Raw genomic sequence first — 27,751 nt, 5'->3', positions numbered from 1 at the left:
GAACATAACCTGCCGTGGAGTGTTACTATGGCAATGAATGCTGCTGAAAGCCAAGCCTCTTAAGTAGTACTTAAAACCCAGGTTTGGTGCAAATTTACCTGGCTAGCTTGCTGATCTAGCTTCATGGTACTAGGCCCCTGGTTATTTTCACAGACTTCAGTATTTGTTTGATAACAGAATGCTATGTATTCCCAGGTGGAAGTAATCACATTGAAATTTTTATGATGTCTCATACAAACTTTTTACAAATATAAATTGGTGTGATTTACAGCAGAGTGGCCCAGCGGAAGCATGCTGGGCCCATAACACAGAGGTCGATGGATCGACACCATCCTCTGCTAAGACTCTTTTAACTTCTAGACATGCCTCAATTCCCAAAAATGGGGCAAGAACCACAGGTTGGCCATGAAAAGTTTGGCCCTATCATAGTCATTCATCCACAAGACTCTCTGTGTGTATTTTAAAGAGGTCCTGAATAAAATGGATAATTAACAGGGCATGTTAGCTATTGGATAACAGCTTCAGTGGCCTAGTGAATAAGGAACTAACCTAAGCCAGGGATTGTTTGTTATAGTCCAAATTAATTCCAAGTTCAAGTTCATTTTATTTATATAGCACATTTTATTGCAGCCACTGACTGACCAAAGTGCTTTACAGAACCACAAGATGACAGACAGAAATGGCAGAACAGTATCAGACTCATCAATATATATGAAAAAAAAAATGTCAGTATCAGACTTAGATAAAAGTAAAAACAGCATCAGACTCAATAGAGAAATAGTAAAACTAACCAACCTTAGTTAAAGGCCAAGGAAAATGTGTGTTTTTAAACGTGACCTAAAAGACATCACAGAAGGGGCTATCCTAACTTCTAGGGGCAAATTGTTCCATAACCGAGGCCCGACCACAGCGAATGCTCGATTTCCCTCTGCATTTGAGTCTGGAATCTGGGACTAATAGCAAGTTCTTGTCGCTTGATCTCAGATTTCTTAATGGAGTATATGGTTGTAGCAATTCAGTTAGGTAGCTTAGTGCATGGCTACATAGAGATTTATATACAAATGAAAGGATTTTAAAATCAATTCTGAAATTAATGGGTAACCAGTGAAGAGACCTCAGAATTGGGGTGATATGGTCACTTTTTCGACTATTTGAGAGGAATCTAGCCGCAGCATTTTGCACTAATTGGAGACGAGCAATTAGAGTTTTTCGAAAGTAAAGTGAATTGCAGTAGCCCTTTCACACTGCACGTCGGACTCGGCAAATTGCCGGAACATTGCCGGGTCGCAATGAGAGCAATGACATCCCAGGATTGATTCCGGCATTGAACCCGGGTCGGGGACCTAGTAACATTGCCGGGTTCAATCTCGGGATGAGCGCTGTGTGAACATAAGCCAGATCTAATGCCTTATAGTAGTGATGACGCACGTGACTCTTTTACCAGCTGTTTTGAAGAAAGATCAACGTTCGCGTTTGTAATGAAGCAGAGATCAGTTATTTCCTCACTTTCTGCGCTTACGCTGAGATCGTTTGCCAGCTTCAGTGAAAGTATAACGTGCCTAACGTTTTTAGGCCTAGGTCGAAGGTGGCAGCCTGAGGATTAACAGTGGACCCAAAAACGATGATCTCTGTCTTGTTTTCATTTAGAAATAAAACATTTTGGTCCAGCCAAACTTTAACTTCATTTAAAAAACTTAATGATGAAAGGGCATAAGGATAATTTCTCTTGATTGATACATACATGTGTGTGTTGTCTGAGTAACAGTGAAAGGATACACTATGTCTCTTAAAAAAAGACAGGACAACCAGGTAAAATGGAAAAACAAAGACAGGACAACCAGGTAAAAATGGAAAGACAAAAGACAGGAGAACCAGGTAAAATGGAAAGACAGAGACAGGACAGCCAGGTAAAATGGAAAGACAGAGACAGGAGAACCAGATAGAATGGGAAGACAAAGACAGGACAACCAGGTAAAATGGAAAGACAAAGACAGGAGAAGTGTAACACAAAACAAGTCCAGGAGGGTGGTGGACCAGCGGAGGATCAGGGGGAGGGACGGAGGGCCAGGTCCAAAGAAGGAGACAGACAGAAAAGCAAAAGAAAACAAAAAACGCAAAAACATGGGTCCATAAAGGACATCACGTGATGCCCCCCCGTGCGGAGCCGAGGACCACCACACCCATGTGGTCAAGGCAGAAACCCCTCAAGGGTGGAGCGGAAGACCACCACGTCCTCGTGGTCGAGGCCGGAGTCCCCCAGGGCGGAGCGGAAGACCACCACCTCCTCGTGGTCGAGGCCGGAGTCCCCCAGGGCGGAGCAGAAGACCACCACGTCCCCGTGGCCGATGCCGGACTCCCCCAGGGCAGAGCGGAAGACCACCACGTCCCTGCGGTCGATGCCAGAGTCCCCCAGGGCTGAGCGGAAGACCACCACGTCCTTGTGGTCGGCCCAACGGGAGGACGAAGATCACCGGTGACTTGACTCAGTCCTTGAGAATCCCTGGTGACTTGACTCAGTCCTCGAAGATCACCGGTGACTAGCCTTGTCTCTGGAAAGTCCATGGTACCTAGTCCTGACTCTGGAAAGTCATCAGTGACTAGCCCTGACTCTGGAGAGTTCGCTGGAACCTGACTCGACTCTGGAGAGTTCGCTGGAACCTGACTCGACTCTGGAGAGTTCACTGGAACCTGACTCGACTCAGGAAGGTCAATATGAACTAGCCCTGACTCTGGAGGGTCAACGGTAACTAACCCTGACTCTGGAAGGTCAATGGTGACTAACCCTGACTCTGGAGGGTCTATGAACACCTGCCTCGACTCTGGAGGGTCAACCGGAAACTGACTCAACTCTGGAAAGTTGACGGGCACCTGACTCGACTCTGGAAGGTCAACAGGAGCCTGACTTGACTCTGGACAGTCAACTGGAATTTGACTCAAATCTGGAAGGTCAACAGGAACTAGCCCTGACTCTGGAGGGTCAACGGTAACTAACCCTGACTCTGGAAGGTCGAAGGTGACTAACCCTGACTCTGGAGGGTCTATGAACATCTGACTCGACTCTGGAGGGTCAACCGGGAACTGACTCAACTCTGGAAAGTCAATGGGCATCTGACTCGACTCGAGAAGGTCCACAGGAATCTGACTTGATTCTGGACAGTCCACTGGAATTTGACCCGCCTCTGGAAGGTCAACAGGAACTAGCACTGACTCTGGAGGGTCAACGGTAACTAACCCTGACTCTGGAAGGTCGAAGGTGACTAACCCTGACTCTGGAGGGTCCATGAACATCTGACTCGACTCTGGCGGGTCAACCGGGAACTGACTCAACTCTGGAAAGTCAATGGGCATCTGACTCGACTCGAGAAGGTCCACAGGAATCTGACTTGATTCTGGACAGTCCACTGGAATTTGACCTGCCTCTGGAAGGTCAACAGGAACTAGCACTGACTCTGGAGGGTCAACGGTAACTAACCCTGACTCTGGAAGGTCGCCAGTGACTAACCCTAATCCTGGAGGGTCCATGAACACCTGACTCGACTCAGGGGGGTCAACCGGGAACTGACTCAACTCTGGAAAGTCAACGGGCACCTGACTTGACTCGGGAAGGTCAACAGGAATCTGACTTGATTCTGGACAGTCCACTGGATTTGCCTTCCTCTGCAGTGGCTCCGGACTGGCGGCCATCTTGTGCAGTGGTGCTGGCTCCCCAGACGTGACGTGACCAGTCTTGGGAATCTCTAGAATTCTTGACAGCCTGGCGAAATAATCCAAAAAGGTCACCGTTGCCTTCTTGGGCATAGGCGCTGAGCTGGCGGCCATATTGCACTGTGGCACTGGACTGGTGGCACCCTTGTGCTGTGGCACTATGCTAGCCTTGGTCTATCGTCCTAGCACAGGGATGGCAGCCATATGGTGCTGTGGTGCTGGACTGGCGGCCATCTTGGCCGTAGGCGCAGAGCTGGTGGCCATCCTGCATGGTGGCGCTGGACTGGTGGCCACTTTGTGCATTGGCGCTGTGCTGGTGTCCATCTTGCCCCTTGGTGCTGGGTTGGCAGCCATCTTGTGCTGTGGCACTGGACTGGCGGCCATCTTGTGTGTTGGCGCTGAGCTGTCGGCCATTCTGCACTGTGGCGCTGGACTGGTGGCCACTTTGTGCTTTGGAGCTGAGGTGGCGGCCATCTTGCCTCGTGGTGCTATGTTGGCGGCCATTTTGTGCAGCAGCACAAGACTGGCGGTCATCTCGTACAGCGGCGCTGACTCAGCTGCTTTGCATCTCCTTTCCCCCCTATGGTCATCATGGAAACATGGCGGCTCCCAACTGAATCCCGGGTAAACGGGAGCCCACAGTGGAGATCGCTGTCGGAACTCCTCTCGACCGCTTGCTCCGGAGCGACCTCCCCTGGTCCCCCAGACCACCACTAGGCGAGAGCTCTCAAAACCATTTCTCTCCCGCTTGCTGGCTGGGGAGGAAATGGTAGTAGACATACTGCTGGATCTTTGGTGATGGAGTCCTTCTGTGATGATGTGTGATAGGGAAAACACAAGGAGAGGGTAGATCCAATTGCAAGTATGATTTTAATAACAAAAAGGGTAATACAAAATAAACAGTCTTGGGAGACAAACAAAACAAAACAAAAGAGGAAACCGGATGAAACGGAATGTAAAACTCGGAGGAACGAGAAGGCAGGTGTAAGTCTCGGGAGATCAATCAATCAATCAATCACCTTTATTTATATAGTGCTTTAAACAAAATACATTGCGTCAAAGCACTGAACAACATTCATTTGGAAAACAGTGTCTCAATAATGAAAAATGATAGTTAAAGGCAGTTCATCATTGAATTCAGTTATGTCATCTCTGTTCAGTTGAAATAGTGTCTGTTTTAATTTGCAATCAAGTCAATGATATCGCTGTAGATGAAGTGACCCCAACTAAGCAAGCCAGAGGCGACAGCGGCAAGGAACCGAAACTCCATCGGTGACAGAATGGAGAAAAAAACCTTGGGAGAAACCAGGCTCAGTTGGGGGGTCAGTTCTCCTCTGACCAGACGAAAACCAGTAGTTCAATTCCAGGCTGCAGCAAAGTCAGATTGTGCAGAAGAATCATCTGTTTCCTGTGGTCTTGTCCTGGTGCTCCTCTGAGACAAGGTCTTTACAGGGGATCTGTATCTGGGGCTCTAGTTGTCCTGGTCTCCGCTGTCTTTCAGGGCAGTAGAGGTCCTTTCTAGGTGCTGATCCACCATCTGGTCTGGATACGTACTGGATCCGGGTGACTGCAGTGACCCTCTGATCTGGACACAGACTGGATCTCGTGGCCACGGTGACCTCGGAACAAGAGAGAAACAGACAAATATTAGCGTAGATGCCATTCTTCTAATGATGTAGAAAGTACGGTGTTATGTGAAGTGTTTCCGGTTCCGGTTTACCTAATTAATGCAGCCTAAAAATCCTTTAACGGATTTGGATATTAAAAGCATATTAGTATGTTATGTGTATGCCAGGTAAAAGAGATGGGTCTTTAATCTAGATTTAAACTTCAAGAGTGTGTCTGCCTCCCGAACAATGTTAGGTAGGTTATTCCAGAGTTTAGGCGCCAAATAAGAAAAGGATCTGCCGCCCGCAGTTGATTTTGATATTCTAGGTATTATCAAATTGCCTGAGTTTTGAGAACGTAGCGGACGTAGAGAAGTAAAATGTAAAAGGAGCTCATTCAAATACTGAGGTGCTAAACCATTCAGGGCTTTATAAGTAATATGCAATATTTTAAAATCTATACGATGTTTGATAGGGAGCCAGTGCAGTGTGGACAGGACCGGGCTAATATGGTCATACTTCCTGGTTCTAGTAAGAACTCTTGCTGCTGCATTTTGGACTGAGAGAGATGAGAACATATCACACAAAGGGTAAGGACTCCATACAAAAAACAGGGAAGGACAGCTATTTATAAGGAGACTAACGACAATATATTTCCTGCACCTGTGCGATTAACTGGAGTGCAATTACTGTGAAGATAGGACCAGACTAGAGGAATTATAGTGCCTATGGTGAAGTGCCTAAGGAGAAGTGAGCTCACTAGGGAACACCCAGGAAAACAGAGACTTACAGCATGACAGTATCAAAAGCTGCTGATAGATCTAAAAGCACAAGAGCCACAGAGTCACCAGTATCAATGTATAAATATATTTAATTTAAAACTCCCAACAAGGCAGATTCAGTATCCTTGAGCAGACTTAAAACCAGATTTAAATTTTTCAGAAATATTATTACACTTTAGAAAAACTGAAGCTGGTCAAGAACAACTTTTTCCAACACCTTCAAAACAAAAGGTAATGCATAGATATGACATAAGTTATTTAGCATGGCAGGATCCAGTGAAGGCTTCCCGGGCCACCTTAAGGGCAGCAGGGATGGAGCCGATGATGAGGCACTTATTTATAAATGACACCAATCCTGGCCCTACTGAATCAACAATCAATTTTAGAAACTTAGTAGAAATTATGTCTAGAGAGTAGGACGAAGGTTTCATATTTGCTATAATTTCTTTGAGGTGATTCAGAGTGATTGGCTGAAAAATATCCCAGGTAACAGAATTCAGCAACTGACTAGAGTGTTCAGTATGAGATGGGCTAGCTTCACATCTCAGATTAGATATTTTGTCAATGAAAAATCTCAAGAAGCTTTCACATAGCTCATCAGAAGCATCAGACATTGTATTTACTGGAGGGTTTATAATAGAGAATAGAGTGGTCTAGAGAGGTTTGCCATAATCATTTCAGAGAAGTATGCGACTTTAGCCGACTTTAGATCATTCTGGTAAGTCGACAAACTGGCTTTAAACAGTTGAAGTGAAATTTATAGCTTGTCCTTTTTCCATTTGCACTCAGCCTTTTTGCTAACTTGTCTTAGTCGACGAATATCCACATTGAGCCATGGTTCTGATTTGGGCTTAGGTTTATAAGGCTTAAGCGGAGCAGTTTCATTTAAGGCATTCAGCCAAGCAGAGTTTAATTCAAGTTTATTTATATAGTGCTTTTTACGAACAACTTTACAGGAAATACAATTTCTACAATATTTAGTAGTAGCTTATACAGTAGGTGGCCAGCCTATCTGGGGCTTACCGCCGCGGCACTGTAATTCAGTCGCATGTTAAAATCATTCACAAAACTACCGCCAGGTGGAGCAAAGGGACGGATTGCGAAATTAATATAATTGTAAAATGAGACAAAAGAAGGAAGTAAAACAACAATAACATTACGATATAACATTGTAACATATATGTTGTAAACATATTTTTTTTTTTTTACAATTTGTTAATTTTTAAAATGTAGGATAGTCTTATACCACAGTCTACTAAACAAAAATTAAAAGACGACTTTAACACAAAGGATCATATACATGCTATTTTTATTAAACAGTAAATAAATATAAGGCCTATATATAAGCTAAATGTTTTAATTTCATTTTCATTTCGGTTCATTCTTGGTTTAAAAAAATCTTCAGGTTCCATATGCGGAGCGAAATGGGAACGGTCCAGCATTTAGCAATAATTATGACTAGATTATTAAATCTACTAGATTATTTAATGATATAATTTGTAATGAATAAAGTTATATTAAAATAGAAAATAATACAGCATAGAGGCATTATCATGAGTGAGGCTTTTGGAACCCATAATGTATCTGCGTATCTAACCACTCTATCTACACAGACAGACAAATATTTATTATAAATATTAAAACATTTGTTCTTATGTATATGTACAAACAATTTAAATACGCAGGATATTCTGGAGAGAGGTCAGGTAATGTGGTGAGCATGGGTTAAAGCTCAAAGGTCAGTGTGGCTTTTGGTAAGCCATTGTAAGTAACACTTGTGGTCAAGTTGTTGTATGTGCTACTATTACTTGTTGATGCAGAGGATATGGCTGTTGGCTCAGGACCTCAGTTATACTGCAGTGACCTACTGCGACACACACACAAAGAAGATGTCACACCGATACACAATGATTTTACAGAGGAAGGAAGAGAAACTTTTGTAATGTCTGTATCAAATGCAGTCTTAAATATGGTGAATCCAACATAGATTGACCAAATGCTATATCTAGTTGTGCTAAACTGCATTGTTTTTGCAGGTGGAAGTTGAGTGTGGGCCTCTATCCAGTGTTGAGGGCGTTTGTCAAACTCAATATTTAAGAAGTTACAGTAAAGCTATACCCTAGCAAGAATTTGTTTCTTTTTGTGTGTGTGTTTGAAAATTATCAAGCCAAGGTTTCGACAAAAAATATTGTGTGTAAATATACTGTGTTCAGCATTGATTATAATAAGGAATAATAAATGATGGGCCTAAATGAATAATAATAATAGATAATAAAAAATGTTCTTAAGGTCCAGATCAGAAGATCAGAATGATTTCTAAAGGATCATGTGACACTGAAGATTGTGATTCTGAAAATTCAGCTCTGACATAAGTATAAAGTAAAATTGTAGAACATTTTAAATCCATATACATATAACATAAAAAATAAATATAATGTATAGTGAACATACAATTACAAATAAAATGCAATTATAATAAATTGTACATTTACTTGAGGATAAAAATTCTACCTCAGCTAATGTTGTAAACATTACTATGATATTAAAGGTTACAGTTAACAACTTTAAAATTTAATTGCTATAATTTTTATATATATATATATATAATAATCAACACTCAAAAAAGAACACAAAAATGTAAATTGCACTTTTAAATAAATCCTATTTGTTATTGAAATATAATAATTTACACAGTGGCCGTCATAACTTTTTATGACAGATTAATTTAAAAATAAAGATTTGAGACAGCACTAACAGGTTAAGTAAAATATAATGAATAGACTAATATTTAGTGAAAGGTTCTTCTCTAGATGTTCCTCTAGCAAACAAATTTGCTTTGTAAACACTGAATGACTTGCTCGAGGTAAATGTAATGCCAAGTGACCTTTTGTTTAATGCCTAACTACATAAAATACGCAAGTTGCGTATAGAGCCCCCAAAACACCTGGGTCCCCCTTGCTCTCTGTCAAATCATGTAAAGTGCCAATGTTTCATAATATACAGTCAGCATATTGCAAGGATATTGAGCTGTGAAAGACACACTGATGGAAACAAAGACAAGTATAGCATAGGCCACTTTGGCTGCATAAATGGACAAATGCACAGAAAAAAATATTTCACGATTGAACAATAAATAAAACTGGAAGTTTCAAACTAAGTTCAATATTTGATTAACTAGTAGCTCATTGTTGTGCTCTCTGTAGACAATTACAAGCCACCCTTGACAGCTTATCTTCACATTAATCTCATCACATCCTCTCTGTCAAACAGGCATGTTTTAAAAACCTTCCACAAACTGCAACAAAGATAACATAACCAACATGCTTTGATCTCTTGAGAAGAACACAGATCTGTTTTTAATGAATAGATTGGGTGTTAAATTGAGAGAGCACATTTGTGAGTTTCACTTCAGACATCAAAAGCGAGGAAATCAATATGCAATCAGGTCAACACACTTTTACTGTTTAGAATGTTTGTAATGTGTGCACACTTAAAAAGTGTGCTCAACTACCCATGCTATTCTTATTAATTATAATATTATTATTAAGTTGGCTTTAAAAAGCCAATTTACTGAAATCTTCTTCTTCTTCTCACAAATTTTTAAATGTATCTCCTCATAGACTTTTAAAGTTACTACCACCAAACTCCGTTCAGACCTTCAGACTGGTCTGACTCGGGTTGTTATATCTTCTCTTACTGATCTGGCTTACCCTTTTTCGTAAACTGGACTTCACCTAAAATCCCATAGAAAACTTTTATACAATAAGACTTATGATGTATTTTAGCTGTCTACTGCCATAGCAAAGCTTAAAACTCCCTACTGAGAATACAGCTAAATGGTCACTTATGGTCACAATTTTCATAATTGTGTTTAATGACTATAATTGTACCTTTTAAATGATTTTGCTAAATTACATTTTTGAGGCTATAGAAGAGTAAGTGTAGTAAGTCAGGTGTCATAATTCTAAAGAACTGAGTAACTGTGTGTTTGTGAAATCATTATTTTAATAAAATAAAAAAAAAAAAAATCAGAATTCTTTTTTTATTATTATTTATTTATTTATTTCTGGAGCACATCTCACAACCACAATTCAATAACATCAGGTAAAACCGGAAAAGTGCAAGAACAAGTCTGTTGTGCTTGCATGTACAAAGGTGGGGTCGCAGAGCCCAATCACAAAACATCATGTAGAACTGCACATACTCTACGGAAGTGACCTAGATTCAGTGGAATGATTTCTATTTGCAAAGGAGTTTAAATCAATAGCAACAAATTTGCAGTCATCCAGCATACTATGTAAAAGCATGAGAAAAAGGGTTGAACCCCCCCTTCAAAAAATAAAATAAAGCAAAAAATAATATAAAGATTATCAATTATCATAAAAATATCAAAAGAGTTCAAATAAAAACATGATCAGATGCTTCTAAATCTTTTACATACACTAAGTTCATACACTAAGAGTGTGAAATGATTACAATTTTCTTTTATGTCTTTTTTTTGTGTGTGTGTGCATCGTTTAGTGAGCTTAAGAATATTAAAATATTATTTTATTTATTAGTTTTTATCATTTAATTATTACTTAATTATTCCTAACTTTTGTGACCAATAGTTTATATGATCAATTTTATACAATATACAATATTACATTCAGCAATGGTTATTTATTTATTTAGTTTCAAAAGAGAGACAATGTATATTAATCAACATTTATGAATGTGAATGTACCCAGATTAGCTCGACGGCTAGTTTTCATTGGTAGTCCCTTTGTGTCTTGGTTTTAGTCTCAATGTCTCTTGAAGTCTGTTTACTCTTAAAAATAAGGGCGCTTCAAAAGGTTCTTCAAGCGATGTCATAGAAGAACCATTTTTGGTTCCACAAAGAACCATTCAGTCAAAGGTTCTTTAAAGAACCATCTCTTTCTCACTTTTTTTTACGTTCTTTCACTACAAAGAACCGTTTGTGAAACAGAAAGGTTCTTCCGATGTTAAAGGTTCTTTCTGAAACCATTTAGACAAAAGGTTATTCTGTGCCATAGTGAAGCACCTTTATTTTTGAGAGTGTTGTTCTCTCATGGGGGTCCAACACAAGGAGGACCTCGGGGGTTGGGTAAGGGTGGAAGAGGACGCCGGCTTCTGGAAGGCCTCGGCAATGTGGTTTTCTGCATGTACTGCTCATCAGGCAGAAAATTGTGATAGGGCATTAGAGATGTAAGCCGGTACTCTTCTTCCTCTGCCCAACAAAGAGATAAATATTTGGTATTGAATTACTGAGAATTGACGAGAATTATTCGATATTTCAGAGTTTGAGAATATTCCAGTGAAGATTTAATTTGTGTCATTGTGGAACACACCCACACTGATTGACATCAGTAACACCTACAAATAGACGATCTCACCTGTTCTAACTGTGAATACAAAATAGTTCACTGGAAACACACCTTTTGCTCTCCTCTTCTTTCGTCTGCAGTAGCGGCAGACACAGACTAGGCAGATGATGAAGAGTATGAGGAGGACACTTCCTCCCCCTGTCAGGATCACCAGCATCCACCATAAATCTAAGCCTAGAAATTTACAAACAATGTATATTATACAAATTTCCATCACCATTTTTTATAATTTCAGCAATTGTAAAATGATGCAAAAACACAATTTCACTTTCTACAGTATGACATAAATAGATAAATTACAGATCTTTGCTACAAACTGATTTCATTTTATATGACAAACATTCAAAGTTAATAAAAGTAGCTTTGTGATGACAACTCTATGGTATAAAACATGATTTAGTGTAATAATAAACAGCAGTTGTATATAGACCTTTAAATGGGTTATAAACTATATTTACGAGTCAAGTTTTTCATAGAAACCAATGTTGTCATGCATGAGAATTCATATGTCAAATGATTTTGATACACTGGACCTGTGTCAGGGCACACTGGCTTAACCTCTTTTGCTGACTTGTGTCTTCCCATGTGGCTGACTGTGCATGAGAAATTATTTCCAGATTCTAGCTCAGATGAGCTGATGTGTAAAACAGCGTGTGTCACATTAGCCTTCATGCCATTTTTCATCCAGGACACAACAACTTCACTGTTGTTCACTGCACAAGTCAGATTTACTCCTTTTTCTATGCACTCCACCAAAACTGTAGGTTCAGGTAATGGCTCTGAAATGCACACAACAACAGCAATCGTATTGCTAAAACACACTTAGTCTTGCATGACTTCAACGGGCAAATATAGAGGAGAGAAGTGACATCTGACCGAAATGCATGTTTGAATAGCAAAACAACACAAGCTAGTACGTACCCAGTACACAGAGCTGTTGTACAGTTCGCTTTTTTAAGTTTCCTATTGCATTATAGACGATGCCCTTGTACTCCCCAGAACTGTCTTTCTGTACATTCTCCAGTATCACAGATCCATCTTGGGTAACATTGAACTTGCTGTGCGTAACTTGTGAATGTTTTTTAAAATAAACTTTCCTTTCATTATGTGTCCATCTCAGTTCATCGTCTGCAAGTAATTTTGCACCTTCAAATGGAATAATAACTGTATCACCCACAGCTGTGTAGATGCATGAAGATGAAAATTTACCTTAAAAAAAATTATATAAAAAACTTTGAGCAAAAGGATCATTAATACAGTGAGAAAATGTTGCTGTATGTTGAGTTTCATACACACAGTCACCTTGACCTTTATATTCTAATGACATGATTTGATTGAACACAATTGTCTCAAAAGAACGGATCTCACATGACAGGAATATGACTGAGTGAGTACATACAAATACATAATTTATATAAAACCATAGGAAATGCAGTTAAATGTGATTGATTTCTACTTGCAAAAAAAAAAAAAATTATCTGTAAAAATCAGAAAAAAGGTGTATGTTTCAGTCACATATTTTTTGACGACAGATAAATTAAACCAAAATTTGACCAAAAACCATGCAAAATATTTTTTATTTGGTTTACTAATAATGGACTAAGAAGATGACCAAGAGAACATTTGTGACATTTAAGAAAATATATAATTTAACAACAACAACAACCTACCAGGGGAGAACATGAAGATTAAATTGATGAGGAGAGTTAATGTCAGCTTTTGCAGCATTTTCGCGCAGATTTCTTAGTGAGTTGTTCTGTTTTAAGATGACAAGCTCATAATGGTACAGTTTCCTGTGTGGGCATGTCTGGGAGCGTGTGTGCGTGTGTGTGTGTGTGTGTGTGTGTGTGTGTGTGTGTGTGTGCGTGTGTGTGTGTTGGGTGAGTGTCAGAACACTGCCAGTAATTCAGTGTACCAACTGAGTATTCAGAGTTTTGTGTAGATTCCTGTAAATGTATCAATTTATTCTTCAGTCATTATTAGATTATTATAAAGACCGACATGTTTTTTAAACATTAATTAAATAAAACACTTCATTTAACAATAATGTCTATGTGTTTTAATAGACATATTATGTATATTATGTTTTAAGTGGTACTTCTAGTTATTGTTATGAACACAAGATTACAAACAAACAAACGTTTACACACAAACATATGCTGATAATAAATTTTGTGAATAAGTGAATAAGTCATAGCCTTTTAAGAAATGTAACACATTACAATATAGTTATCACTGAGCAGAGACCAAAGAGTCCCCTGCCTTAGTCCCGAGATGCTGGGCTTGACTCCAGCCCTCCCGTGAACCTACAGAGGATGAATGGATGGACCATAGATAGGCATTGTTCACATTTTAACACATATTTCATGGCCAGTGTGTCACACCCTGGCTCTTCATGTTGTGTTTTCCCTCTATGTGTTTCGTGTCCCATGTTGATTGTCTCATTCCATGCACCTATGTTTACTAATTACCCCTAGTATTTAAATTCCTGTCTTTGTGTCTTTCTTCTGTCTGGTCTACTTCGTCCATAGTTGTTGGACGTTCTGTGTTACCATTGTGCATTATTCCTGTGATTCCTGAATTAAAGACTTTTGTTTGTACTCCATGTTTCTCTCTTGTTCCTTCCCACAGCGAAGTGTGACACAGTGTATGTACTGCATTTCTTTTGCAACAGATAAGCTATCATTGTACATCTTTTAGTATAAAAATGTATTATAATCTGGGTTTCGTGGCCAGGTAATTTCAAATCAAATAATGTTTTCCCTCACAATTAGGTTATCAATAGCAGTTCAGTGGAACAGGATGTGCAGTCACTGTCTCAGTGCAATGCTGCCATCTGGAGGAGATGTGAAGAGGCGAATGCAAAGAAATCTTGTAATCCTTAGGCTTAATGTACTTATTGTTAACAGATACTATATGTGACGAGTGGGGCTGGGCCGAGGGATGTGGGAACTAGCGAGGCCGGTGGAGTGATTGGGAAATGAGCGACACCTGCGACCCACCACCGGTATCAAGTCCCACAGAGGAGATGGAAGGATATAAAACTGGAGCGACGACAGTGAAGGACGAGAGTCCTTTATGTTTTGGTTTTTATTTTTGCGCATCAGTCGTACGTGAGGGGCTGATGCGCTGTTTTGTGTTTATTTTTGTAATTAAAGTTCTTATTTGATTGTCCGCCGGTTCCCGCCTCCTCCTTCCCGTAGTTATGGAGTTTTTATTATTACACTATAGCAGATGTACAGGTAAATGTGAAGCATGAAGAAATCAATCTTAATATGGAGCATTCAGAGCACACAATGTTGCCAACTAATTTTCAGAGAAAGTTGCTAAAGGAAGGTTGATTTGTTGCTAAATGTTGCTAAATGACGCTGTGATGTCATTGCGTGATGTGGGCGCTACGTAATCACTACGCAAAATTGTGTCACTGCATCAAATCTAAGCAAAAATACTTGATATGTTGATTTATATTTTAATTTAAATAATAATGCATAATATAATATTAAAATATAAACAACTGTATTTTTTAAATTGTTGAACACTTACAAGTCTTTTGAACAATTTCAGATTAATTTTTTTTAGCTTGTAAACTAGTAAAACTACTACACATTCTGAGCAATAGTTTTATTGTATTAGTATGCTACACTCTAAAAATAGGGCAAAATCTGTTATGTTAATATGAAGGAATTTATCGTATAGTTTTTTCACAAGGTTTTTTACCTGCATTTTTAATTACGCATTGTATTTAGTGTTTTCAGTTTACAATGGATAATGTATAATGTCCTGGAAAAATACTAGTACCTTTTCCATTTTTCTAGATATTGTTCTTGCAATGTGATAAGTGATCAGCAATCCCAGTTGAAAGCTAACACGGTGTATCATTAATGAACAATTATTAAATTTGTATTATTATTAATAAATCAAACAATTGCAAACAGCAAGTAACTTGATTTACATGATCTGTACTCATCTTTGGTTTCCTCTTTTTGTGTATATTAGATGAAAATATGAGTCTTTTTTATCACTCAAGTCACTTATTAAACGTTGCTAAAAGTTGCCAAATAAATGTAAAAAATTGCTAAATTTATTGCTAGGTGCTTTTTGGAAAAAAAGTTGCTAGTGTAGTCTGAAAAGTTGCTAAATCTAGCAACAAAATTGCTAAATTGGGAACACTGATGAGCACAGGAGTCTGTGACCAGTAGGGGGCGCCAAATTCAATCAAAAAGCAAAAAGCATGCAAAAAAAAAAAAAGTTTTATGTGGTGTACATACAGGTCCTTCTCAAAAAATTTGCATATTGTGATGAAGTTCATTATTTTCCATAATGTAATGATAAAAATTAAACTTTCATATATTTTAGATTCATTGCACACCAACTGAAATATTTCAGGTCTTTTATTGTTTTAATACTGATGATTTTGGCATAAAGCTCATGAAAACCCAAAATTCCTATCTCAAAAAATTAGCATATCATGAAAAGGTTCTCTAAACGAGCTATTAACCTAATCATCTGAATCAACTAATTAACTCTAAACACCTGCAAAAGATTCCTGAGGCTTTTAAAAACTCCCAGCCTGGTTCATTACTCAAAACCGCAATCATGGGTAAGACTGCCGACCTGACTGCTGTCCAGAAGGCCATCATTGACACCCTCAAGCGAGAGGGTAAGACACAGAAAGAAATTTCTGAACGAATAGGCTGTTCCCAGAGTGCTGTATCAAGGCACCTCAGTGGGAAGTCTGTGGGAAGGAAAAAGTGTGGCAAAAAACGCTGCACAATGAGAAGAGGTGACCGGACCCTGCACTCTCAGAAAAGGAAGCACATAATTGTACCCTTAGGGGTAAAATGGCTTGTCACTGGGGCTGTACCCTCAAGGGTACAGTTTTTGTACCCTTGGCATAGGGTACAAATTTGTACCCTTGTGATTTGTACCTTAAGAGACCATTTTTGTACCTGTGGTGGCAATTTAATTAATGGTACAAAAATGGACCCTTCAAAAAGGGTACAAAATTGGCTTTGACAGGGTACAATCCTTGATATGACACACACATATATATACATATATATATATATATATATATATATATATATATATATATATATATATATATATATATATATATATATATATATATAATTTACACACATGCTGAATTAAAATCAGAATTTATTAAATCCTTTTCATTTTCACATTTCATTTTAGACAATGTCTAACTGTGACATATAAACGATCATCTACTGAGTAAGTGTATTTAACACCCCTGAGGTTGTTTTAAGTGTAATTAATTAAGTCCTCTTTTCAGTGCAAACAACAAAAAAAGTTAATTATTATGTTAAAAATAAAGTTAATGTACAAGATTAGACATAAAATCAAGAGTCTTCAGACAGATGTATAAATTTCAACATTTATTGAACATATGGGCAAACTGGCAACTTTAAAGCATATACCAGAGGTGTAGAGGTTAATTAGTTACATTCATTAAGTGTTGTACAGAAACATAAAATAGTTAATAAAACACAACATCATCAAATTTACCTAGACATGAACAAATATGACGTATAGATCTGAGTTGTGTAGCATCCATGATTGATGTTCCTCGTTGTCCCATCAGCGAGCAGGTACGTCTGTGTGGTCTCTTCTCTGCCATCAAGCTGTTCTTGTTAGTGCCTGCAGATAAGAGAGAAAAATAATAGTCAAGGTCAGCTCTCCAACTGATTTTATTTATATTAATTGTGTTTTCCATATACCACCCATCTGGCAATATTTTGAGGCAGACAATAGGTAGTGACAGAAATGTCCAAATGTACCTTTTTGAAGATGTTTTTTCAGCTTGACAGGATGAGATTTTTTCCAGGTCCCTTGCAGCCTTGTGATGATGTGGGAATCAAATGAAGTAGGAGACTAATGGATGCAATATCACTGTCCATTCTAGATAACGGATATGACAAAATCAGCAAAAAAATAAAATAAATGCAAGAACCCAGACTACAGTTACTGCAAAATACAGCAAAACTATAGATATTCTTATTCTGAAATATAGTCTTAGACAATCGGTTTCTTCCTCCTTTACAACTGACTCAGAGGTCAATTGGGTCCTTGAAGGTCTTGGGAGAAGCTTCTTGAAAAGAAAGAAAAAAACAACAACAAAACAACAATTAATGACTACATCTCTCTCAGGAAACATTCTGCTCAGTTGATTGTGTAGACACACTATGGCTCTGTTCACAACCTGGCATTAGCACACATCTTGGGTGACACATATGGCCATATACTTTTATTACAGGGTTCGTTAAAAATGAACATTTCATCAGTTTACTCAGCCTTTTGTTATCTTTGTAACACAACTGAAATATTTTAATACAATATAAGATTTATGTCCCTTACCACTTTAATACTTAATAAAGAGATTGAATCCATAAAGAGAAGTAATTTATATGTATCATGTGGTTTAGTCCAAATTTTCTGTTTATTTTCCCTGATCAATGTTTAAAAAAAAAAAAAAAAAAAAAGTAATTCTGTTCATTGTAAAGTGACAGAGTCTCTTCAGAAAATTTGGTCTAAACTGCTCAATTCATTTTGATTAGTTTTATGATCTCTTTATGAACTTCTTGAAGTATTAAAGTGGTAGTTGTGTAGACTGTCAATGGAAGAAAATTATCTCATTCAAAATATCTTCATTTGTGTTTGGAAAATGAATGCAAGTCTTGCAGGTTTGGAATCACAGAGAGTGAGAAATTATAACCATTTATCTTTTTGCAGTTTGATATCTTAAATTAGTAATTAGTAAATCCAGGTGTGAACATAAACTAAAATTGTGTGCCTGCCCAGTTAAACTTTAATTTTTCATATTCATTTATGCGTTTTAAATTTCTACTGCACACAGAATAACATATAAATGAGACAGACTCACACTTCTGGCGTCATCTTCAGCATTCTGCTCCGTTCTTGAAGGTCTTCCATCACTCACACTCAGAGTCATCAGACTCACAGGAGCTTCCTTCACTTGACACTGCAGAAGTCTGGGACAATTCTATTGAAAGAGGATAAAAAAAAAAAAAAAAATTCACTTATTTCAGTTATTTAAATAAGTAAATGTGGTGAAACAATTGGGATTACCGCTAATTATGAGAACTGTCTATAAAACGGGTGTCAAATCATAAACTTTATATATACATATTTTTTTATATAGCCTACATTCTAGGGTCAATTAAATGAAACATAGTGCAATATTCACATGGAGGCCTGAAACTATTTAAGTATTTATTTAATCTGATTATTAAATACATTTGTATTTTTACAACTTTTACTCAAGTATTACATTTGTACATTTGTACATTTGAAACGGTCCCCAGACTTACTGCTCCAAAAGAATCTATTGCTGATAAAAATTGGGATCAGGACAGTGGATTTGAGAGTACGGGTGAAGCTCATGAAGGACAAAAACTTTTGAAGGAAGGTCAGAAGTCTGTTATAACAGAAAAAATAAAGAAGACACAAAAAATTCAAATGAAGTCGAACTAGACAAAAATGAAAAGAAAAAAAAATAACGAAAATGCAGATGTAAACAGTAACAGCAAACCTGATTAAACAAACAGAGAGACATACAGTCTGATAAATCCAAGAAGAAATGGAATAAGAGGAAAGTCTTATATAGTCCTCAGAGGAGCAGATTGAGACACAAGATGCAGATAAAAATGAGGAAGACCAGGCACTTGGAGAGAAAAAAAGAAGAGGAAGAGGAAGACGAAGTGATAGACAGACTGAACACCGGTAAAAAAGGAATATATCAGATAACCTGTAGAAGCCACCCATAAACATCAGTGTCCCATCTTCAAATCAGACTGGCCTAAGTAATGTCAAGATCAAGATATAAACAAGGAAGGAGAAGGGAAAAGCTTTAACAAACGAGGAATTAAAGTGGTCAGGAACAAATGCCAGAAAAAAAAAAAAAAAAACATGACCCAGAGCTATCTGACCCAAAAATGTATGATGCCCCCTTGATGACGAAAATTACATAATGTGGACGGTGCGCGGATGCGGATGGTCAAATTATACTTTGGCCTTTATCATTCACACAGAACGCATATTTCACGCATTTTCTAGAGAGGGACGTCTTCTATTACCCTTGCACTCGAGTTTCACAAGAGAGCCGCATGTTAAGAAAGCCATGTAAAATTAAGGTGGGTTAAATTTTTTTCAAAAACATATCTTGAGACTTTATGGTGGGTTTTCCCTGTCCCGCTGTATCTCATGTTTAAATGAAAAATGTACTGTGTCATTGGCTTACACCCCTTTGTATTAATCTATGCATGTACACTTGATGCTGTTTTGTTTTAATTCTTTAAGCTATTAATTATAATTGGTTTGCAAACATTATTTTAAATATGCACTTTTTTCAGTCATATTTTCTTATGCTTTGAGTAAATGTGCATTAGTAATATTTTGGCCAATACGCCCTCTTGTGGCCTCAGAAGAGAAGCCAAAAGCGGAGGAGGGGATGGGAGGGGAAGTGAAGATACCTAGTGTAAAAAGCATAGGGGAGGTGGGAGGGTAGAGAAAAAGTATGTCACTTTGCTGCATAGAATATGGAATAATAATGTCTTAGTTTATTCAATCCAGAATCAATTATCTTTCTGTAAAACTTATTATTATTATTACTATTATTATTATTATTATTATTATTATTATTATTATTATTATTATAATAATTATTATTATTATTATTATTTTATATAACAAATCTAATATAATAAAATTTGAAATTGTTTTATTTAATCAAAATATTCTTAACATTAACTATTTTCTTGACTGATTCTTCAGTTTGCCTTAAAATCTTAAAATACAGAACTTACACTTACAGTATATGTCTATATGCCTATATTTAACTTTAACCCTATATACATGTTTCCAGGATTGTTCAAAGTATTTTGTTTTGTTTTTCAAAGTAAAGAGAGTTATACAAGTTTGGAACAACACAGGTATAAGCAAATTATGACATCAGGTGAATTATCACTTTAAAAGTATGATTGTTTGAATAAGTTTTCTTCGGGTCAGGATAATATTACATTTGAGAGAGAGAGCGAGAGAGAGAGAGTACTTCTTGAAATTAGTGGTTAGTTAGTGATCTCTGATAATCCCAGGTTGCTATGGTCACGCAGGTTTGTTTGCACATTAAACTCGTGTCCACAACAAATGGATGTTGTTCCCTCAACATAGAGGTCGTAACTTCGACAAAATGATCTCGTGGCCACGACATATTATCACATTCCCACAAATTATTTAAAAGAATAAATATTTTGTGGCCTCGACAAAACGAAGTGAAGCGACCATGTCCTCTCACAGGCACTGTAAAATTAGGAATCAAATTATTAAAAAAAAAAAAAATCACATTTTCAAACTGAAGTTCAAAAGTTAAAATCTTTGTTTAATTGATGGCAGTGATAAATTTTAGCCTACTCTCTTTTGTTCAGTAACCTAACAATTGCATTTTTCCTAGACCTGAAGGAAGTTAGTTGTGTTTGTGTTAAAATCACTTGCATCAAAGAACTTATATCAGGCTTAGACACTCTTGCTGAAACCTGTATGACTGAAGAGATGAGGGAGAAAGTGAAAGGATCAATAGGTTAAGGATGGTAGACTTTTGGTGCAAACTATGGCCCCTGACACTTCTGTTGTGTCTCATAGGACTCCGCATATGACTCCTGCAGTGGGATAAGACTGAACAGAATTAACCATTTTCTTTCATAGGTTATGTTTATATGTGTTGTTTTTCTTTCATTGACTACATAAACTTGTAGTCTATTTAAAATGCTAGCTCAAAATTAAAACTGTTTAATGTACTTATCCTCATGTTTACCCAAAAACAATGTGGAAAGCTAGATGCTAATAAACACTAATAAACAAGCTGCTGAACAACTTAAACGACTATCAGGCTCCAAAACGGACAACTTGATGGGCTACCTTAAAAGTTAAATAAGTGGTTTATACGGCTTGTAAACTATATTTTAGAGCTAAACAACAGCTTTATGTCATATAAATTTAAGCATAATGTCATAACAATGTACAGAGAAAATAAACACATACACAAACACAGCAAGCTGTGAGGCCATACAAGCGAACATGTGTAACAAGACATTTTAAGGTACACGGGTCAACACGGCTTTCAACACATAAATAATTACCTGTGCGTGAAGTATTAATTTGATTTCAATAAATAAATGAATAAATGAAAATACATACTCCAAAAAAAGTATAACAAAAAAGCTGTCCCTAGGTTTTTAAAAGGTATACCTTTGTATCTTTAACCCCTTAAGGATTCATATTAGTAGGTAACCTTAAAGATACATTAGTACTTAAATTGCTAGCCTATCAAAAGCTACACCTTTTTTTCTGAGTGTAATCTGTTAACAGAAATGTTCAGGAAACACAATGAAATATGATGACAGAACACTACTACTATAACTCTGTTAAGCACCATTATTCTAGTGGTTACTAACTACAGAACTATATCCCTATTTGTTATATAGCCTAAAGCCTTTTCAGATATGTGCAGCTTCCCTTTTCAAAGCCGGTTTAACAAGTTTGGTTACACTTTATTTTATGGTGTTCTTAAAGTGTAATTGTACATTTAAGTGCTTGTATTGTTAATTAACAACATTTAATATAAGTTTACGATTTGGGGTCGGATTAGGTTTACTGCATACAATCATGCAATTTACTGTAATTACTAAAGTAACATGTAACAAGGACACTGTAAAATAAATTGTTACCAAAAGCACCCTTACTTGAAACTGTGATAATAGGTCACTGGGGACACAGATATGGCAACCTCTCCAAAGCGTTTTTGTGTTGTGCTCTGGGGAACGTCAAATGTTTATATTAAAGGCCATGTTGCAGGTTAACCACCACTTTTCGGGCTTTAATGTATGAGAATAAACATGTGCTAGTGAATAGCAGCTCTGGCAAACCATTTGATCAAACAGATAAAAGTAGCAGTTACCACTGAGCTTTCACACAACTACTTTTTTTTCAGTTGTGCTACATAACTGAGTGGATGTCAGCTTACAGTTCTGTTGTATTTTGTTCCTCTTAGCTTTCAGAGCAAAATAAATAAATAAATAAATGTTATACTAGCAGTGTTGAAGTTTTTCAACTCAATATATTTAACATTCCACACATTAATAAGACATGTGTAAACTACAACATCAATAGAAATTATGAGAAATTTTGTTATTCAAAGTCAAGTGAGAATTAACTAATTTTAGGCCTAAAATGTTAAAAAACAGTTATGCTCCATTTCTATGTCAGCCTGCTAATCAAATAAGCAAGTTTGTGACTGATCATGTTATACTGGGATAATATGAGTTATTAGGTTTCAGTTTTGACTAAAAGCTTATACAACCCCCTACAAAAAACTTTGACAACCCCACCATATTGAATTGTACATGGATGAAACAAGGCTGTGGAATAGACACAATCTTTAGAAAGTTATATAAAGTTATATATGTTATATATATTATTTATTTATTTTTTATGTAGACTGTCTACTTAAAGTCTTTTGCTAAAAGGATGGTATACCCTGACAAGGTCTATTTGTAACAGGGAGTCAGAGGTGTTTTCGGATCCATTTGCAGAATTTTATTAAGAGAATGGTCATACAGGCAGAAATCATTAACGGTGTCAGGTATGTTAGGGATATCCAAAATCATTAACGGTAACAAGCAGAGAATCAGAGTCGGTTATACAATCCAAGATAATACACAGGAAGAACAAACACTAGGAAAACCGCTCGGAAATATCAGACAGGCTAAACAAGACTTCGCAGTGAGTTAGAGTGATCATGCTGCTTTTATGTGTGTAAATGAGGTGCAGGTGTGGCAAGGTGATTGTGATGCAACAGTATGAGAGGTGCTAGTGTCCAAGTGACATCTGGTGGTTGATGGGTGGAATGGTCCTGAGTGGAGTGCCCTCTACTGAAGTTCATTGGCACTCCATCTAATGATCGTGACACTATTACAGTAGGTTATCAGACACTTTAACTGTCATTTTGCATTATTGACACACTGTTTTCCTAATGAATGTTGTTTAGTTGCTTTGACGCAATGTATTTTGTTTAAAGTGCTATATAAATAAAGGTGACTTGACTTGACATTTAAACCCAAATATTGACATAATTTAGCATTTACCATGTAATCCACAGATACATGGCCAGACCAACAAAAACAGTAATGTTGGTTTTAGGTTTGTGAATTAGTTTTGTACTCAAAAATGCTTCAAAAATGTAAACAAATGTGATTTTATGTTTGTGAAAAATTTTGAGGTGTTTATTCTGATCTTCTACCACAAATGAATAGTGTTTGTAAAGCTGCCGCTGAATGTTCATAATTCTAGAAATTCTCCCATAATGCAAATGTATTTGGGTCTGTGCCTGCTATTTATAGGCTTTAGGGCACAGACTTTTATAAGCATCACTATTGAAAGCACTCTTTGTACACCATGCAAATAAATTTGCACTTTGGCTGTGTAATGTTCCTGCTGTTTTCATATTTGTGTAATTCAATGTTTAAACTCACTATGTAACATCATAACTTTTCATATTGTGACGCACGTCTGATTAAAGTGGATTATCAAAAATGTAGGACTATTAAAGTCAGTGGGGACCAGCAACTGTTTTGTTACCCACTTTCTTCAAAATAAAAAATAAAAAATAAACTCATACAGGTTTGGAACAATTTGAGGGGGTGAATAATTAATGACAATTTTATTTTTATTTTTTTCTTGAGTGAACTATGACTTTATCAGCTGTAATCAATGGGGTGGAGCTAGCATGACTTGATAAAAAGATCATCCTTTAAATATCAATGACAAACTTTTTCAGTTGAGGAAGTGGCAACTTACCATAATAACTACATACAGTATAACCAAACCATTGGTGTTTTAATTGCAGTTTCAGGCTCATACAAATGCACAAAAGCCAGTTTGGACTGACCGTTTACCTGGAACAGCTGAGAGAAATAAGAAAGTGAATGAAAAATGAGAACACTCTGGGAAGTATTTCATCTTTTCGTCTGTGTAATATTATCACGATTCAGTAAGTAACGTTGTTTATAATTGAAAATATTCATTTGCATTATAATGTAACTATTATTATAGTTGTTAATTGGAGTTCTTTTAATTAAGCTGTTCTAATGGGTTGCAAAACAAGTTTTTTTTTAAGCGTTTCATGTCCAGGTTAAGCAAACAACGAATTAGACTCCATCCATACAAACGTTCTTTTCATTTTTTTTTTTCATTCATTTCCTAACTAATGTTAAAGACAACTTAGGCTCGAGTAACAGCACAGAATTTATTCAGGGCCTGTTAGGAAACAAGCTAATGCTTTGGAGTTATCATTTCATTGTAAAAATGTTATGTTATTAACTTTTAGATGTTTTAGATTGAACCTTACACCATGATCTTTCCCTTTATAAATGTTATTCAGATGCTGTAACTTCTGTCACCTTTGTTGAGAATGGGAATAATTTGACTTTAAATCCAAATATAAGTGGAAAGCCTGAAGACATTTTGTGGACATTCAATGAAAACAAGGTGGCCGAATATGATTTGAATGAATTTAAAGCGTATGGACAATTCAAAGGAAGATCATGGATTGAAATCACTACTGGGCAGCTCATTGTTCGTCACATGACAAGCCAGGACAGTGGTATTTATAGGTCTGAAATACAGATAGATGGAAAGTATCAAAAGTCTGAAAATGAAGTTCAAGTTATTGGTAAGTGCTTAATGTACAATTGTACATTATGTGTAAATGACTTAATGTACAAATGTAATGCCGCCTTGCTGGCATATCTGCATAGCCAAGTTGCTCACCATTAAAACTTAAATGGTGAAGTTGGATGACCAAGAACATTACCAGCATTTAAAGCAAAAGATGCTCCCATAATCTATCGATACATATAAAAGATGGTTCATTTTGTGAACACAGCATTCATAAAATCTCTAAGAAGTCTTATTTATAGTTTGTAGTTGTCAGAAAACAAGAATTGGTAACTGGATGCGACTGGAAAATGGAAAATCATTATAATTTAATACAATTAAGTATAAATATGTAATTAAACTGCAAAAATACAATATTAAAATGACCTTGTGTACAGCAAAAGAATGAGACATTGTCAAAACAATAGGAATTCATTAGAATTTTAAGACAAATATCATGGGAATCTTTTTTATTAGTATATGGTTAGTGTATTTAGTCTATGTTTCAAACATTTCTGATCTTAACTCAGAATATTGTTATAAACAAATATTTACCACATAGTAAACACAAAACCAGTATCGTCCATGTTTCCTCAGATGCTTTGCAGGAGCCAGTTGTGACCTGTAAACTGATGACAGAATCAAAAACACTGTTCTGTTCAGCTTCATCTAATTCCACAATATCCTTTGAATGGACTGGATCAAATTCTATACAACACTCTAAGCAAGAGCTTAATATCAGCAAGGAGGAGAAGCCTGATGCAGTCTTTACTTGCACTGTGAAAAATGAAGTTAGCCAAAAGAACACTAGCTTCACTCTGAAAGACTGCAACACAGGTCTACTTCATGCACATAACAATAACTGCGGAAGTACATTGTTCCTGATGGAGTTGGTTTATGATTATTTATTGTTATGTTCTTGTAATTAGATGATCCACAATCAGATATGAATACCATGCTATCATTAGTCATCATCGGTGCTATTATCTTGGGGATTGCAGCTGTTTTCATTTATTTAATTCACAAAAAAATAAACAAAGGTAAAACATAGGTGCTCATTACATCAAAATATAAATATGACATGACTTTCAGCTACCCATTTGTGCAACAATATTGACTTAATTTTCTCCTATTAGATACAAGGACATCCGGACTTGAAAGTGAGTATTTATTTTTTGCTCTTTGATTTGCATCTTAATTGATGTGCTACAAATATAATGCATTATAAATGATCTTCTCTCTGTGTTTAGCTAAAGATGACGTACAAGAAAGTTTGATAGAGGGAAAAATGTGTAAATTATCAGAGACAGAAGCGCAAAGTAAGTTTAAAAGTATGTTTATTTTCACGATACCTTTGAGTTTTGAATCTGAGTGTTGATATCTGTGCATTATATATTATGCATTATTTTTATACAGTACTGTGCAAAAGTCTTGCAGAACCTGATTTTACCAAGTGAGACATGTTCCTGGGACAACATCGTTGTTGACCCTGGAACAACATTGTGATTAACCAATCAGATTTGAAGAACCAGTTTATAGATTTTGTGAAGTTTACGCATAAAATCAGTGTTTGGTGCTTGTACATCAGTGTCATTCATCTATCATTTCCTCTGATTTTAGGGATTACTCATGGTTAAGGTTAGGTTTAGGTGTAGGGATATGGTTAAGAATATATTTTTGGAGTAAAATGTTGTTCCAGGGTCAACAAAATATGTTGACCTAGGAACACATCGAACTTGGCAAAATCAGGACGTGCAAAAGTCTTAGGCCACTGGTATTTGCATACAAAAAAAAAAAAAATTTTTAAACATGGTTTTAAGTCAGTTATTTCTATCTTTTGCTGTAGTGTGTCAGTAGGAAATATCAGTTTACATTTCCAAACATGATTTTTGGCATTAATTGTAATAATACAGTGAGATTTTTGTTCATAATTAATTTTTCAGTGTGGGTGTATAAATCATGTTCTAGAGGAAAATGTCAAAGTATCGTACATTTTAATTTGCATTGCATTTAAAACAACTTTATAAATGGTTTCTTGACTTGGACCTATAACCAACCTTACAGCAATGATATTAAGCAACCCCAATGGCAAACCGCAAGAAATTACTGATGCTGAAAATATGAGTAAAGAAATGGAATTAGATGAAACTTCCAAAGCTCTCAGTGACAACCCTGATCCATCTGATCAGAGAAGTAAATCAGGTAAGCATGTTTTAGACAGTCTGACAGGAAGCCACAGTCTATTTGCACATCAAGAACTTGTTCAGCTTACATCAATACATGATCCCAGTAGCACACTCTCCCCATTTCCACAATAGCACAAAAAGTTAATTGTACTTGAAAGTTTTTTCCCAAAATATTTTTATACATTTAGTTTTGATGGAATGAAAGATTTAGTTGTCATTTTAAACAGTAGAACAGAGTGAGAAACAGAGTAAAGCACATTGATATTATGTTGAGAAACTGCAATTCCAATACAGAAAGCAAACAGATGTGAGAAACTGTAGTTATTGTTTTG

At 36.7% G+C, this 27,751-nt stretch overlaps 2 protein-coding genes across 2 annotated transcripts in view; one reads left to right on the top strand and one right to left on the bottom strand.

Moving 5' to 3' along the window:
- Window positions 1–26,319, top strand: part of LOC128019539 (CD48 antigen-like) — a 49,084-nt gene extending 22,765 nt beyond the window's left edge. The window contains exons 3-6 of the mRNA XM_052605585.1: window positions 24,425–24,568; window positions 24,959–25,249; window positions 25,831–26,070; window positions 26,163–26,319. Of these exons, the coding sequence (XP_052461545.1) occupies window positions 24,511–24,568; window positions 24,959–25,249; window positions 25,831–26,070; window positions 26,163–26,284 (711 nt within the window). The 5' untranslated portion in view covers window positions 24,425–24,510 and the 3' untranslated portion in view covers window positions 26,285–26,319. The remainder of the gene's footprint in view (window positions 1–24,424; window positions 24,569–24,958; window positions 25,250–25,830; window positions 26,071–26,162) is intronic.
- On the bottom strand, window positions 10,094–12,808 carry LOC128020357 (T-cell surface antigen CD2). Its single transcript, XM_052607188.1, has 5 exons — window positions 12,784–12,808; window positions 12,403–12,690; window positions 12,015–12,260; window positions 11,533–11,655; window positions 10,094–11,324 (listed from the first exon to the last, which is right to left on the bottom strand). Exons 1-5 carry the CDS (start codon window positions 12,806–12,808, stop codon window positions 11,164–11,166), a joined length of 843 nt encoding a protein of 280 aa, XP_052463148.1. The 3' UTR covers window positions 10,094–11,163.
- Window positions 26,320–27,751: the final 1,432 nt, after the last annotated feature.

The sequence above is a fragment of the Carassius gibelio genome, chromosome A9 (genome assembly GCF_023724105.1).
Source record: "Carassius gibelio isolate Cgi1373 ecotype wild population from Czech Republic chromosome A9, carGib1.2-hapl.c, whole genome shotgun sequence".
Taxonomy (NCBI): Eukaryota; Metazoa; Chordata; class Actinopteri; order Cypriniformes; family Cyprinidae; genus Carassius; species Carassius gibelio.
The sequence above is the reverse complement of the archived record's forward strand: the minus strand, read 5'-3'. Positions and strand labels throughout refer to the sequence as shown.